Source organism: Anolis carolinensis, chromosome 4 (assembly GCF_035594765.1).
Source record: "Anolis carolinensis isolate JA03-04 chromosome 4, rAnoCar3.1.pri, whole genome shotgun sequence".
Classification (NCBI taxonomy): Eukaryota; Metazoa; Chordata; class Lepidosauria; order Squamata; family Dactyloidae; genus Anolis; species Anolis carolinensis.
Genome location: NC_085844.1, coordinates 246,556,878 through 246,572,422, shown reverse-complemented (window position 1 = coordinate 246,572,422; position 15,545 = coordinate 246,556,878). Strand labels below are relative to the sequence as shown.

At 45.4% G+C, this 15,545-nt stretch overlaps 1 protein-coding gene across 7 annotated transcripts in view; it reads left to right on the top strand.

Moving 5' to 3' along the window:
• The window catches only part of rtel1 (regulator of telomere elongation helicase 1), a 91,437-nt gene extending 76,829 nt beyond the window's left edge, over nucleotides 1-14,608 (top strand). For 5 of the 7 annotated variants that reach the window (XM_062979096.1, XM_008119602.3, XM_008119601.3 and 2 more), the window contains 2 exons: nucleotides 2,258-2,361; nucleotides 13,595-14,608. In XM_062979096.1, coding sequence (XP_062835166.1) covers nucleotides 2,258-2,361; nucleotides 13,595-13,675 — 185 coding nt within the window. In that variant the 3' untranslated portion in view covers nucleotides 13,676-14,608. The remainder of the gene's footprint in view (nucleotides 1-2,257; nucleotides 2,362-13,594) is intronic. The other 2 variants (XM_008119604.3, XM_008119603.3) reach the window with 1 other exon arrangement.
• The last annotated feature ends 937 nt before the right edge of the window (nucleotides 14,609-15,545 follow it).

The window sequence follows — 15,545 nt, the reverse complement described above, 5'->3', positions numbered from 1 at the left end:
GCTTTTGGGGGTGATTCTGGATTCCTCCTTAAACCCGGAACCCCAGGAGATGGAGGTTACCAGGATCGCCTTTGCACAACTTAGCCTGGTGTGCCATCTGTGACCATTCCTGGAAAAATCCAGCTTGGCCAAGTTGGTACACGCTTTGGTTACATCCAGACTGGACTACTGTAATGCGCTCTATGTGGGGCTGCCTTTGAAAACGGTTCAGAAACTTCAATTTGTTCAAAGATGTGCAGCCAGACTACTAACGGGAGCAAATGTAAGAGAACATACTACTTCACTCCTGAAGCAGCTTCACTGGCTGCCAATTAGTTTCCGGGCCCGATTCAAGAGGCTGGCTTTGACCTTAAAAGCCCTTTACGGCATTGGCCCAGACTACTTGCAATAGTGGGTCCCACAGTATATGCCAATCTTTCCTCACTCAGCTCTAGTGAGGAAAGATTGGTGTCGACTAAGTTCCAGAGAGACGTCCTTTTCGGGAGTAGCACCCTTCCTTCGGAATGCTCTCCCAGGGAAATTTGAGCAGTGCCTTCTCTGTTAGAGTTTAGGAGGAGCCTTAAAACCTATCTTTTTAAGGAAACTTTTGACTGATCTCAGGACTTACAAAGATGAGGAAGAATCTGGACTGTATTATGTATTTATGGGTGGTTTTAAAGTTTTAATGTTTTGTTATAGTTTAATGTATGTTTTAGGATGTGTGACAGCAACTACTAATATTTGGTTTTAAATATTTCAACTTTTATTATGCATGTTTTTATCTGCGGTTTTATCTGCCGCCTTAGGCCCTTAAGTGGGAAAAGGCGGGGTATATATTTCTTAAATAAATAAATAAATGGAACAATATGTATGCAGCTCTAGGAAAATAGTAGTCTCAGCCTACTGTGCTTTGCTCAGACTTCACCTGGAAAAATCCTGTGTCCAGTTCAGAGCACCAGATCCCAAGAAAGATATTGACAAGCTGGAAAGTGTCTAGAGATGAGCAAACAAGATGGTCAAAAGTCTGAAAACCATGCTTTATGAGGAATTATTTAGGGAGATGTCATGTATAAGGTCGAGCAAGCTTCTTTTCTGTGGCTCCACAACCAAGAACATGAAACCAGTGGATTCAAATGGTTCCCTTCCTGAGAGAAAGATCATGTAGAATTAATAAAATGAATAAATTGACTCAAAAAGAGAGATTATATTTGAATATTAGAAATAACATGTTGACCATATGAGTTTTTAGACAGTTGATTTTCTCACAAGATATTGACTCCTTTTCTTTGGAGTCTTTGAACAGATATTGGATAGCCAACTCTTAAGAGTCCTTTAGTTGTATTCCTGCACAGCAGAGGGTTGGGCTAGATGGCTTTTGTTATCCCTTCCAACTCTATGATCAAAATGTTCCTCTATGCATCTGAAGTACAATGATAGGTGAACCCATGTGTGAAGGGAAAGGGGAAAAAGTTTGATGCAGCTGCTCCTTCTTTGACCAATAGATGAGGTCCAGACAGCCTTCTTTATCCCAGGAGCTTCCACAGCAAAATGGAGGGTGGCCAGATGCCGTTCCATCAAAATGCGGGAGGAAGCGCTACAAACGGCAAAAACCGCGAGATTTTCAAGTGCAAGAATATTCCAATTCTAAGCCGAAAATCTGCATCTTCTAATATCTGTATGTTCCGGCAATCAGAAAACACAGGGTTTTTTTAAATCTGGGTTTGTTCCCAGGTTTTAGATGTTTGTTCCTGATTTGTTGGTTCTTAAAAGTTAGGTGAAAGTTGAGTAGAAGGCGAAAACTTTGTTCTGGCAAGAGAAACTTCGTTCTTCACCTGTTTATTAAAGATTGTGGCAGAAAAATGAAGTTTCTTGGGTGGAACAAGTACTTTCACAGTAAGTAGTATACAATGAAACAGGAACACTTTCAAACCAGGAACAGCGATCTGTTGTTCCATGCCACAAGTACACAACCAAAGGTAGCACCCTGTGTTACCTTTAATTTTGCTATGGTCTATTTCTGGAAAAGTGGGAAGAACAGCTTCTCTGTGGGTTTCAGTCTCCTGACCAGTAGCAGAGGCCAGAGTGTGCTTACCCCTTTTTTCTATCCCTGAAAAACTTAAATATTTAAGAATATTACCTCTTAGCCCATTACTTCTGAAGCATTACTTCTTGTGTAAAATGGCAAAAATAATACATAAAAAATGTTTGTGGCCAAATAATTAATCTCTTTTGAAGGTCAGTGTCTCTTTCTCTTCTTCCCCTCTCTTTTCCATCCCAGGAGGAATCCAGTGTGTTAAATGCCAATCTGAGTGTATTGTGCCTTTTAAATGCCAGAAGTGCGCATTTGCTTGTTGCAAAGCATGCTGGAAGAGCCTGCTCAAGGTTGGCTTCAAGTTTTGTTTTCTAAGATTTGGGCACTTTTCCATGTTTTGCTTATCTTTCCCCTCCGAACACAACTGCTTGATGTTCCTTGTTTATTTGTATGGCAATTGGTGAAAAGCACATTGCATTGCAATGAAGTTATTTTCAGCTGAGAATCTATGAGACTGTTTTCCTATCAAAAATGGCCATTTTTATGGCCCTTAGGCTGCTCATCTCAGACGTACAGTGAGGCATCCATAGATAATGCTTTCGAACAGTGGTTCTCAACCTGTGGGTCCCCAGATGTTTTCGCCTTCAGCTTCCAGAAATCCTAACGGCTGGTAAACTGGCTGGGATTTTTGAGAGTTGTAGGCCAAAACACCCGGCGAAACAGGTTGAGAACTACTGCTTTAGAAGATAGAGAGAGCATTTGGTCATCCTTGCAAAGAAAGTGTACATTTTTTCCATATTTTTTGGCCCCAGTTTACATATTGATATTATTGGTATATTAGTGGTAGCGGTTGTGGTGATGATTAGTTGATACTACTATTAGTGAAAGCCAACATGGTATAGTGCTTTTAATTTTGGACTAGGACTCTGGGGAAATAGGGTTTGAATCCTTGATTGGAAGTAGAAATCCCCGGGGTGATCTTGTGCAAACTACACTCTCACAGCCTCAGAGGAAGACAATGTCAAACCCTCTCTGAAGAATTATGAAAAGAAAACCTCATGATAGAGTTTCCTTAGGGTTGTCATAAGATGGAATTGACTGGAAGGTGCTTTACAACAAAAGTGATTAGCACTGCAACCTTTAAAAATTGTTATATGCCTTCAACTCATTTCTGACTTACAGCAAGGCATCATGAGGAAGTGGGAGAATGCAAACAAAACAGCATGTGTTATCAAGCAGAAATTATTAATTCCCCCCCCCCCCAATGGTGATTCTCTGATGGGAAGGAACATGACTCAAACTTCACAGGAGAGAGGATTGCCAGTGGCTACGAGATCATCCACCTTAAATTACAGGAAGGCCACCTATTAATGTTACCTCATCAAAAAGTACTTTTAGTTCCTTGTTTCCTAGAATAGTATTGCACAGAGGAAATGGGAAGCCAGAAATCAAACTACTTGGAGTTTATTTTCCTTTTTCTTAATTGGCTAAGCATTCCTGGTCTTGAAGAAACTGGCATTTCCCTTTTCTTTTGGCTCTTTCCCATCTGCCCATGATAAAGATTGCTTCATTCCCAGTGTTCAGGAGAAGAAATGACTTCATACTATCTGCCTACCCAACCAACCACCCTCTCATCCTTCCTTCTATCCATCCTGCTTTTTCCCCAACCTTAAGACTTGAAACTGTTTACAAAAGCTAAAACAGCTATCTTTTGGGCAGGAATCTTCCCCATCTCAACATAGGCATCATTCACTTTCATTCCCCCAGTTTCTTTTCATGTATTTCAGCAGCAGCCAAACTCAGAACATTCTTACTTTTCTACATTGAGTGAGCAACTTTAAATCATATGAAGAACCTTCAGTGGGAAGATGCCAGTTGGACAGCCTGAGTTGCTACTACAAACAGACTTTGTCAATGTTTGTCCAATTACTTCATTATTGTTAGATTTCTTTACTTCATTTCATCAGAGCCTTGCCATTACTGGTAATGTTCTATGAAACTATTATGAGATAATTCGACTTCTCAACAGTTTTTTTTTTTTTTGCGGCACTGAAGATTTGTTGGAATGAGTTATCAGTCTGTGTACAAATACTTATTTTTATGTGAGATCTGAGTACATTGTAATTACTGCAGGGCAATTAGTATTGAGTCCTGGGCAGAAGTGGTTATTTCCTCTGACCTCCTGGCAATGGGAAGGCAATGACACCAAAACTCCTACACCTAAAACAACACAAAAAATAGTGAAAGCAAAGAAAAATAACATTCAGAGCATACAGCTTCATTCTTCTATGAGAATATTGGGTTTGAGTCTCCTTGTGCGGAGAAAAAGTGGGGTATAAATAAACATAATTTATTCTCATCCACCTGACAACAAGGATAGACATCCTAAAAAGGTCCTATTATTATTGTTATGTTTATTTATACCCTCGCTTTATCTCTCCAGAAGGAGACATTTTAGCAATTATTTTCAGTGCAAAAGTGAGACACAGTTTCAGCAGCTGATGTCTTTTGACTAGTTCGATCTACATCATGTCTTCTATGGAGGTTCTTTAATTCTAGACCTTCTGTTAACTTTTCAATAACTTTAAAGCATAGGTTCTTTTTATTGCAATTTTCCAGTAAGAGTAAGGGTATCAGAACTTTTACAGAACAACACAAAGAACAGCACTGGACATACAAACATACAGATCCTGTGTAACTACATTGAATCCACAAACAACCCTCAGTTACATTGGCTAACAAAGAAAGGGGAATTACATTTTTACTCCGCATTCACATTACATATACACATTAATTCGTCCTCATGCATACAAATATTTCCACATCCTTTCTCCCTCCTTGGAGTAGCACCTGCTTAGGCCAGATCCCTTCCTTACAAATCTGCCACTTTTCCAATACTTACTAAACTTCTAAAGTGCCGAAACACATCCTTTCCCTAAGAATAATGCCAAGGATCAGAAACTGACTCCTTTCTCTTCCCTTGAGAAAAGGAGGCAAGTGACCAGACTGCATTCCATTGAAGATCTGCCACTCCCAAAGATACACCATCTTTCTCCTTCCCAAAGAGAAGAGCATGGTGGGTGAACAGCACAGCTGTCTGTCACAATTTTGGAATGATAGAAGGTCTCTTATATAGCAATTTCTCTTGCTGATGTTGTTCCAAAGTTGTAAATGAATGATAGATGTTTTTCTAGCCTGAAACATCCTGGCAGATGTTGACTCGCCTTAATTGGTGTTGGTAAATGTAAGGAACCTTGTGTTGACTTCCTTCTTTTCGTTAGGAACCTTGTAAACATTTCCTTAACTAAAAGAGCCATTATCTCTGATAATGTAAACATGTTTTTCACCAAAAGTTCATCAGGTTAGCAATGTCAACAGTTAATCATTTATCTCAGTTCCCATCAGCAACTTTTAATTATAGTTCCTGAGTTTAGTTGTTTTCCAGGCCTCAATATTTTGGAATTGTGTCTTCAGCCCAGTTAGGTTCCATTCATACACCTTTCATACAATTTCATTCAAACCATTCATCATATTTATTCATGACACTTCTGTTTATGAAGTCTCTAGTCTTGGTTTTGAAGAGTGGAAAATAAGAATTGAAGGCTCGATCCGTGATGTTTGTGGGGACTTTTCTAGATTCAAAGATTGTAGAACAGTCTCCAGTGTCGGGGACATCTTTCATTGTCTGAGGAACGGTAGCCACTTCACTGAAGTTCTTGTTGTTTATCATCCACCAATCATCATCACTGCTCTCCTTGGGATTGCACTTCAGGTTGCTCTTGACATTTCTCTACTGGTCATCAGCATCAACCCCAGTCTGATTGTATTCAGGCCCTACTGTTCCTAGGAGACATGAAAGGCCATTCAGTCATTGGTAAATGACATCACTCTTCTTGGTAGGACAGCAAAAGTTGAGAGAACTGTCTTCATGTTACAAAAGAGTCCCCTTCAGGAGAGATAAAGCAGTGTATAAATATAATAAGATTCCACTCCCATCGGGGGAGATACTATTTGCCCCCAAGATGGAGTAATGACAGTACGAATACCTTTATTATAATTATCCATATCATATTCTGACATCAACTCACAAATCTTCAGTAAAGAAGTCCGATATGTTTAATGGACCAATTTTCCTGCATTCTTCAGATTTCCAGTCAGGAGTGTAGCTTTCTATGTTTTTATATCCATTAATTATGATATGTTGAAAGCTTATAGAAACCTTCACCTGCCTTCAAGAGAACCTATTCCAGGAAAGCTACAGTTGCCAGAGGAACCTTTGATTTCCATTGAATTTCATCTGATTTCTTGGGAAATGGCTTTTTAAAAATACTGATTTTTCTTCGTGTACTCTGTGAATTCACACTAATGGAGAGACTGCGCCTGCGCAGGCTCCAACGGAAACTCTTTACAAGCTGAAGTTTGAATTTTGGCGGTAGCCACGCCCCTCCGTCCCCGGAGGGCATATAAGGCAGCCCTGGGCGACCGCTCCCCAGTTCCTTTTTTTCCGCCGCAAGGTTCACTTTGGACTCTTCGCATGTCTACTACTCGCTTCAAGCGTTGCACGCAGTGCGCTGCTAAAATTCAAGGCAAGTGCCTTTTCTGCCTCGGAGAGGCCCATGTCGTCGGTACCTGCCGCTTCTGCCTAGCCCTCACGGCTCAGGCAAGGAAAAATAGAGCCGCAAGGCTCAGAACGGCGCTTTACGAGAAATCGCTCGCACCGGAGCCAACTCCCTCGACGTCGGGTGCGTCGTCGACGCCGACCCCGAGAGCGATGTCGGCACCAGCAGCTAAGGCCCCTTCGGTCTCATCCAGAGCGTCTAGGGTCTCTAGAACAGCTAAGCCCACAAAACCGCCATGCACGTTGACCACGGCCACCGTGTCGACGCGCTCTGGAAGAGTGGGCCCCTCGTCGACGTCGAGCTCTGTGGCCTCCGTAGCCTCAGTTCGATCCCGTGTGGGATCTCCTCCGTCGACTTCCGCAATGAAAATCGCCTTTAAGACAGCTCACGAAGAGTCTCGTAGAGCTCAATCAGACTCAGCGGTAGTTCCTCCAACACCAGGCAAATCCATGAGGGCTCCCTCGAAACAACTGCCCGCTAAAAAGAGGGTGACCCAGCGCTCCTCCTCCTCAGCGTCATCCAGAAGGGATGCCCCTTCTTCCTCGGTGACCTCATCTAGAAGGTCTTCGCCGATTGCTCCCGCCCAGTGGCCTCGAGAACCCTCTCCTCAACGTCTGTCGGAAGGAGAGCTACAAGATTCACCCCACCACTCTGCTCAAACAGTGGTCAGGGTACCAGTACCTGAGCCCGCTATTGTCCACCGCCCTTCTCGCCAACAACTTTTTCCCCCGACTTCGACGCCGGAACGGGATAGACAAACAGCCCGCTTGGCTCGAGCAGCTCAAGCTTCGGCCTCCAAGGACACTCGGCCGCTGGCCGCCCCTGCTCTTGAGGCTATGCCTCCCCCAGAGACTGTCCTGTCATCTCCCCCTCAGTCCCTTCAAGGGGCTGAGGACGATGATATGGATGTGGACCGACCAGATTCTGTTCTTTCAGCCTCGGTGGTGTCGCTGGGCCTCGATCTCTCTCCTCCTCACGATGCATACGAGGCAGACCCTCCTTCGCCTACGGACAACATCCGTGCTTTCTCTGACCAGATGGTGAGGATGGCGGATGCTCTCGGACTAGAGATTAAACAAACCTCAAAAGCGGTGTCTGACCCTGTTTTCAAGAGGGTGCAGGCTCAAGCGCCTCCAGCTACGCTGTTGCTCTTCTTGCCTTATCTCCTCGATGTTATCCAGGCATCCTGGAAGACGCCTTCCTCCATTCCTCCCACCTCGAAAAGGATCGAGGCCTGGTACCGTACCAATGATGATACCTTGGAATGGCTTAAACGCCATCCCGACCCAAATTCTATGGTCGTCAAAGCTTCACAAGCCTCTGGTTGCGAGTCCAACACACCGACTGATAGAGAAGGCAAGAGGTTCGAAGCTGTCGGTCGAAAACTCTACTCTGGGGCCCTTCTTCTCTGCAGAATGGCGAACTATGGCGCCTGCATGGGCGCTTATCAACAAATCCTCTGGGAAAAAGCCCAACCCTTTTTCGCAAAACTATCGGACGAAGATCGCTCCGTCCTTGCGACTCTCCAACAAGAGGCCGATACATTAGCCCATCATCAAATTCAAATGGCTAAACATACGGGAGACACGGCCGGTAAGATGATCGCCCATGCCATTGCCATCTGTCGCCACGCCTGGCTGAGGTCGTCGGGATTGTCCTCTTCCAGGCAAGTCATCGAAGATCTCCCTTTCGACACATTGGGACTCTTCAATTCTGGCACCGATGATAAACTAAAAACCAATCATGATTTTAAAGTCCTGGCATCAAAATGCGGTGACCAGCCTAAAACTCAGCGGATCCGGTGGTTCCCTCACCGTTTCTGGCGCTTCCCGCCCCAGTCTTACCGACACCAACCTTTCAGGCGTCCTTCGGGTGCGAATAACCAGAACCGCCACCAACCTCGCCGTTCTCCTCATCCACAGAAGCAACGGGGCCGAGCTACTCCTGCCCCCGCTCAACCTCACCGGCGTACCTGACGCCATTCCTCTCCGTCAGGTCTCCACCTCCGGTACCGATGCAAAATTCATGCCTCTTCCACCTTCTTCTCCTCCACCTCTGCGCCCCTACCTTTTCACCGATCGCCTGGCTCCCTTCTTCCATCGGTGGGAGTCTATCACTTCGGATGCTTGGGTTCTCCAAATTTTTCAAGACGGCTATGACTTAGAATTCGAGGAACTCCCGCCCACGGGACAGGTCCTTCTCTCCAACCCCTCTCAGGAAATTCTTGCCGAAATCGACTCGCTTCTCGCCAAAGGGGCTATTCGGCCTTCTCCATCCGCACAGGACCCTCAAAGCTTCTTTTCCAGATACTTCACGGTCCCGAAGAGAGGAGGCGGGCTACGTCCTATTTTGGACTTACGAGTGCTCAACATGTTTATTCAACCGACCAAGTTCAGGATGGTTTCCATTGCTTCCATCCTGCCTCTGCTTCAACGAGGGGACTACTTTGTGTCCATAGACTTACGAGACGCATATTTCCACGTAGCGATACGAAAAGCCCACAGGCGCTTCCTCTGCTTCAAGGTCCTCGACCAAACATACCAGTTCACCGTTTTACCCTTTGGCCTCGCTACAGCCCCGAGGGTCTTCACGAAAGTCGTCGCTGTGGTGGCTGCACACCTCAGGCTGCAAGGGATCACGGTCTTCCCGTATCTGGACGACTGGTTTCTGGTCGGGTCCGACCCCGTTCTCCTCGAACATCACGTCGACACCACTCTTCAACTCTTAAGATCTCTCGGTCTCCAACTCAATCCCGAGAAATCTCACCTCACTCCGTCGAAGAAAATCCGCTTTATTGGCGCCGTCTTCGACTCTGTCTCACAAACTGTCTCCCTTCCGCTCGACAGATTCATGGCCCTTCATCAACAGATCATACTCTGTGGAACCAACCGAAGGGTTCGAGCCCGTTCTATTCAACTACTCCTCGGTCACATGGCCTCCACGGTCCTGACGACTCCCTTTGCCAGGCTTCACTTTCGAACCCTGCAGAGATGGTTTATAGATGTTTTCAAACCGTCCTACCATCACAACTCCAGGTTCCTCTCGTTGCCACTCCACGTCCGCCAGTCCGTTCTCTGGTGGAAGTTGCGGACTGTCAGGACCCAGGCTGCAGAGCACCAATAACCATGCGCAGAGACCAGAATCTATCTAATATCTTTATTAAAGGATTATATAAAGTCAATAAAAATAAGTGAAGAATAAAGTTCAGAAATAGACCTTTCAGGAAAGGTCAAATATAGTCCAAGAAAATAATGTCCAATAGGAGATATTAAGGTCCAAAGTTATAATCCAATAACCGAAACACACACTCTGCCGAGCAAAGTGTGGGGAAATGACAAGGTCCTTTAGTCCATTGAAGCTTGACAACAGGGCTGGAAAACAAACTAGATTCTTGGCAAACAAGACTTGATACAAGGCAACAAAAAGCAAGAACAAGGTCCGTGGCGAGGTCCGGGGAACAAGGCAGGCTTGGAACTTGGTCCTGGAAACAAGGAACTGGAGTAGCGTAGTCCACACACGTTCTCGCTCCTCAAGCTGATGAATTGACTCCGCAAGGATCTCCTTGCGGTAAAACACCTATATAGGATCTTGTTTTCCCGCCAAGGAACACTTTCCCTGGAGAACAAGAAGTGAAACCCAAACTGTGTCCAGATGCATGACTCCTTAGAATTTCCCAAGGGAAACAGGCTTAATCAGCTAATTGTCTGGCAGCGATTCTGGCGCTTCGGCGCTTCGCCTCCCTAGCGCCTCTATCTCTATTATAATTATCCTTACGAGAGAACGGGGGAGAATTCTGCCCAAGGCTTGTTTGGCTGACTTCTTGAGGGCAAACATCCTGCAGGTGCAGGGGCTCCGATTCTGGCTGAATCGGTGGGAAACCCAAGTTTTCCTCTTCGTCTGCCACAATAGTACTAGGAACGGGACTACATGACCCATGAGACATCACACGGACCAACGTGTGCAAAGGCATACCGTTCCATCCAGTCTGCCCCTCAATCACCATAACCACGGACTCCTCCAACTACGCCTGGGGAGCTCACATGGACGGTCTCACGGTCCAGAACCTCTGGTCCCCTTCCAAAAAATCCAACCACATAAACTATCTAGAACTTCTAGCCGTTTTCAAAGCCCTGAAGGCTTTCTCCCATCTCATCTGCCACAAGTCCGTTCTCATCCAGTCGGACAACACGGTGGCAGTCTTCTACATCAACAAACAAGGCGGCACGGGATCGAGGAAACTGATGCTCCTCTCTTCCAGATATGGCTCTGGTGCATCGCCCGCAAAATCCAGATCGCGGCGACTCACCTCCTGGGGGTCCAGAATGGCTTAGCAGATGCCCTCAGCAGGATGACAAGCTCCTGTCACGAGTGGAAGCTCGATCCAGAAATTCGTCTTCCTCTTTTCCGCGATTGGGGAACGCCCACCTTGGACCTCTTTGCCTCTCCCCAAAACACTCAACTGCCTCGATACGGGGCGAGACTCCCTCCGGCCTGGGAGACACCTTTCTTCTGGACTGGTCGTCGGAACCGATCTCTCTCTTTCCTCCTTTCCCCTTGATACCGAGGGTCCTAGAGAAGCTCCGATCAGTCTCGGCCACAGCGATCCTGATAGCTCCGGCCTGGCCTCGTCAACCTTGGTATCCATCTCTGCTTCACCTCTCCAGAGGGACCTCGCGCCTTCTTCCACTCCTGCGTCACCTCTTATCCAGAGAAAACGGCCAGATCCTCCACCTAGATCTCCCCTCTCTGCATCTCACTGCATGGAGGATTCTCGCCTAGCTTCCCTCCCTCAAGGCCTTCAGGAGGTCCTGCGAGCAGCTCACAAGCCGGCTACAACCAGAGCCTACACTTATAAGATCTCCCGCTTCCGTGCTTTTCTTCGGTCCCGGGATATTGACTCTTTCCCGACCTCGGTACCGGTGGTCCTGGACTTCCTCATGACGCTTGCGGATCGAAAGCTCTCTCTTGCTTCTATGAAGTCCTATCTGGCTGCTCTCTCCTGGTGCTTTCAATGACACGGTCAACCATCCCTGTTCTCCGACCATCTTGTCAAGACCTTCCTAAAGGGCTATAATAACATCTGCCTGCCGTCCCAACCACCGACGCCAGGCTGGAACCTCGATCTCGTCCTCTCACAACTCACATCTCCACCGTTCGAACCTCTGACCTCCGCCGACCTCCGCCTCCTCTCGTGGAAAGCAGCCTTCCTGGTGGCCATAACATCGGCACGCAGACCCTCCGAGCTGGCGGCTCTAGGGGTTGATGAACCCTACCTGCGTTTCCACCATGACCGCGCCGTCCTCCGTCCGGACATCACTTTTCTCCCTAAGGTGGTCTCAGCCTTTCATCTCAACCAGGACATTGTCCTCCCTGCTTTCTTCTCGAACCCTTCGTCTCCTCTTGAACGGAGACTCCACCTGCTTGACATGCGCAGGGCACTTCTTTTCTATCAGGACCGTACCAGGGACGTTCGAAAGACTCAAAGACTCTTTATCGCCTATGCTCCATATAAATTGGGCAATCCAATCTCGTCCCAAAGGTTGTCTCACTGGATTGCGCAGGCCATTGAACTGGCTTATGAACTGGCCAAGTGCCCTCCCCCTCCGTCTATCCGGCCACGTTAGACGCGGGGACTGTCTACCTCAACTGCCTTCCTGAGAGGCATTCCCCTTGACTCTATTTGTAGAGCAGCAATCTGGTCAAACCCCCTGACATTTGTTTCCCATTATAGGATAGACCATAAGGCCCTCAAAGACTCAGCCTTTGCCAGATCGGTCTTATCGTCCTGTTTATCCTGAGAATCAATTACTCCTTTCCTCGAGGCTTGCCGACAGTACGACTCGGTATGGTTTTTTTGCGATGTACCATACGATCGTCCCCAAATATACTTGCTGCCTATCATCTTGTTATCCTAAAGGTTTTTCTGCTGTTCATGTTTTTGCGTTGAATGCCTTGCACTGCTTATTCTCGTTGTGCCTTATACATATGTACCTCACTCCTCCTCGAGGAGTTGATGCACTGTACTTACGTTTTTTGTTCAAAAACTGTTTTATTCCATGGTTACCGAGTCTTGTTTACTCGACACTGTGTTACTTTATTACCTCTACAATTTGTTTGTCCTAATAAAAATGGATTTGGACATCAACTTGTTGTCAGGTTTGCCTTGTCCCACCATCTGGGACCTCAGCGTGCTAGTCTCCATTAGTGTGCATTCACAGAGTACACGAAGAAAAAGGACAGGTTGCTTACCTGTAACCATGTTTCTTCGAGTGTACTCTGTGAATTCACACAAGCCCGCCCTTCCTTCCCCACTGGCAAACCCTCTCCCTTTCTCGTTGCCTTGGCGGCGCAGGAACTGGGGAGCGGTCGCCCAGGGCTGCCTTATATGCCCTCCGGGGACGGAGGGGCGTGGCTACCGCCAAAATTCAAACTTCAGCTTGTAAAGAGTTTCCGTTGGAGCCCGCGCAGGCGCAGTCTCTCCATTAGTGTGAATTCAGAGTACACTCGAAGAAACATGGTTACAGGTAAGCAACCTGTCCTTCTGTGAGTGAATCTTCCTTATGTTCAGTTTCACAGGAATGAGATAGTAATTAAACCTGATGTTTATTTTCTACTTAAATGTGTCTGCTTTCCGTCTTTATTAAGATAACTGTCTTATCTTCCTTTCTGAAGAGCTGTACTTCATTCTTTGAGCATGGGCAGTACTGGACCCAGGACTTAGAGCAGACATGGGCTAACTTTAGCTAGGAATTATGGGAGTTGAAGTCCAAAACACCAGGAGGGCCAAAGTTTGCCAATGCCCGACTTGGAGCGTATCAACTTTCCTTCTACGAATCTCAAAGGCTTTGGATGTAATTTGAGGATTAAACCTGGCTACACTTGATCTTAGTAGTTCCTAAGTGGGGAAGGGGGCCATCAACCAGGGTGACATGTTCCTCTGTTGTCTTCTGTTCCTCCATCATAGGTTGCCAAGAAATGCCCACGATGCCATGCTGATACCAAGATGAGACGTTTGGTCCAGTCTTTTTGGCCAGACCATCGATGAAAGAGATACAGTGATGGCAGTCTCCACAACTTCATGATTGCCCATAGAAGGAACCAAAGCATACATTTATTTCCGGAACTCTTCTTTTTGTTCCCTGGATTGCTTTTCCTCCAGATGTTGTCTTACGGTTTGTTCAACCATCACAAGAGTTCTTCAGTTCTCTGCTGAAGGTGGAAAGAAGTACTGCTGTCTTTCAGGATTGCAATTATGCAGGTATTTTCAAAGAAGTGTTTTTAGAGCTGCTATGTTACAGAAATCATGAAGAGAGTGACCTGAATCTCTTTGGCCTCTCTATCTTGGCCTGAGGGAGTCATGTATTTATATGGCTCTTCTCGGTGCTCCTTACAGCTTGGGGCTGCTATGTGTATCAGTCAGTAACAACTACATTGTACTGACTTAGCAAACTTGGATAACAAAACGAACGCAGATGGATTTTGGACAACTGTGTGGGTGTGTTTGAGAGCTGCTTACTGTGAGTGTTTTTTTTTTAATGAGAAAATGAAAAAGAGGTTAGTTGTCTGTTCATTGGAAGATCGTGTAATTTTAGCTGATCCAGGTCTCTAGCGCTCCAGTTAATTGTGTTGCAACACCTCTAATTTTATCCTTTTTGCATGCTTGCTGCTCTCACAAATGTTCCGCATTTATAAGGAGGAAAAATTTATTTTTCTACATCTGTTTTCTGATGCTTCATTTCAGTTGTATGTCTGAACACTGAAGCAAACTGTTCTGGTACCATGAATCACTGAATACTTTAAATGCAGCAAAGTGTAGGGGGAGTACTTTTATATGCTGCTTTCTGTGTTTTTGCTAAATTAAGAGATTGTGTAAAGTGTAGTAATTTTGTCTATGACTTCGCATTTAAAGAATAAGGCTATTTTTATATGCAGCTTTTCTTGCCTTATGCTAAATTAAAAGATTTTGTCAAATGGGTAATATGTTTCTGTTTATAAATAAAAATATATTTTGCATTTCTAAAATAATTTGTAGATATTAACAGCTTTATGAACACTATTTGGTTGGCTTCCTAAGAATGCTGATTTAGAGGTAAATCAAAATTGGGATTTTGCTGCTTAGGACTAGGATGTAGGAGATAACCAACCACACTCGCCTTATATAGGACATTATTTGGATTGGGTGGACTGCCTGCCCCATGAGGAAACATGATGATGGCTTGGGTTCTTTAGCTTAAGAAATCTTCACAGTGAGCTTCCTAGAAGCACCTGGTTCATTGAGCGGAGGTATTTTTAATTTCTGTTATGCTTTACAGTGGGCATGGGCAGACTTTGGCCCTCCAGCCAGTAGGCTGTTAGGAATTGTGGGGGTTGAAGTCCAAAACACCTGGAGGGCTGAAGTTTATCCATGGCTATTCCAAACTAACACAGGTATGTTTTTGAATTAGAAATAGCTATTGCTGTTATGTTTGACAGCAGGGAAATTAAAATGTGAACCTTTCTAAAAATATTCAGCTATTTGCAACTTTGTTCAGGATGAAATGATAACAAATCACGCTTTAAAAAGTAACTTTTCCACACTAAGTAAGATCTTGTGTGCGAGGATTTTGTAAGTGTAACACAATGCAGAGAAGCCAATGTGAACTTCTCACCTGCCCTTCAAAGATGTAAAAGGGCTTTAATCCTGTCTGGAAAGGATCTGACATAAATAATGATGTAAGAAGAAGTATGGATGGAAGGTCCTGGTTCAGACATCTATAAACAGTTTTCTGCAGAGCAGTCAGAGCAATCACTGTGGAAAACCCCAGTGCAAAAGAGAGGCTGCACACAAAGAAACCACTTAGAAACCTTTGAATAGCTCATCACAGAAACCATTGTGTCCATGCAGCCCCTGCGCTTTCATCTTGCTCGCCGATTTA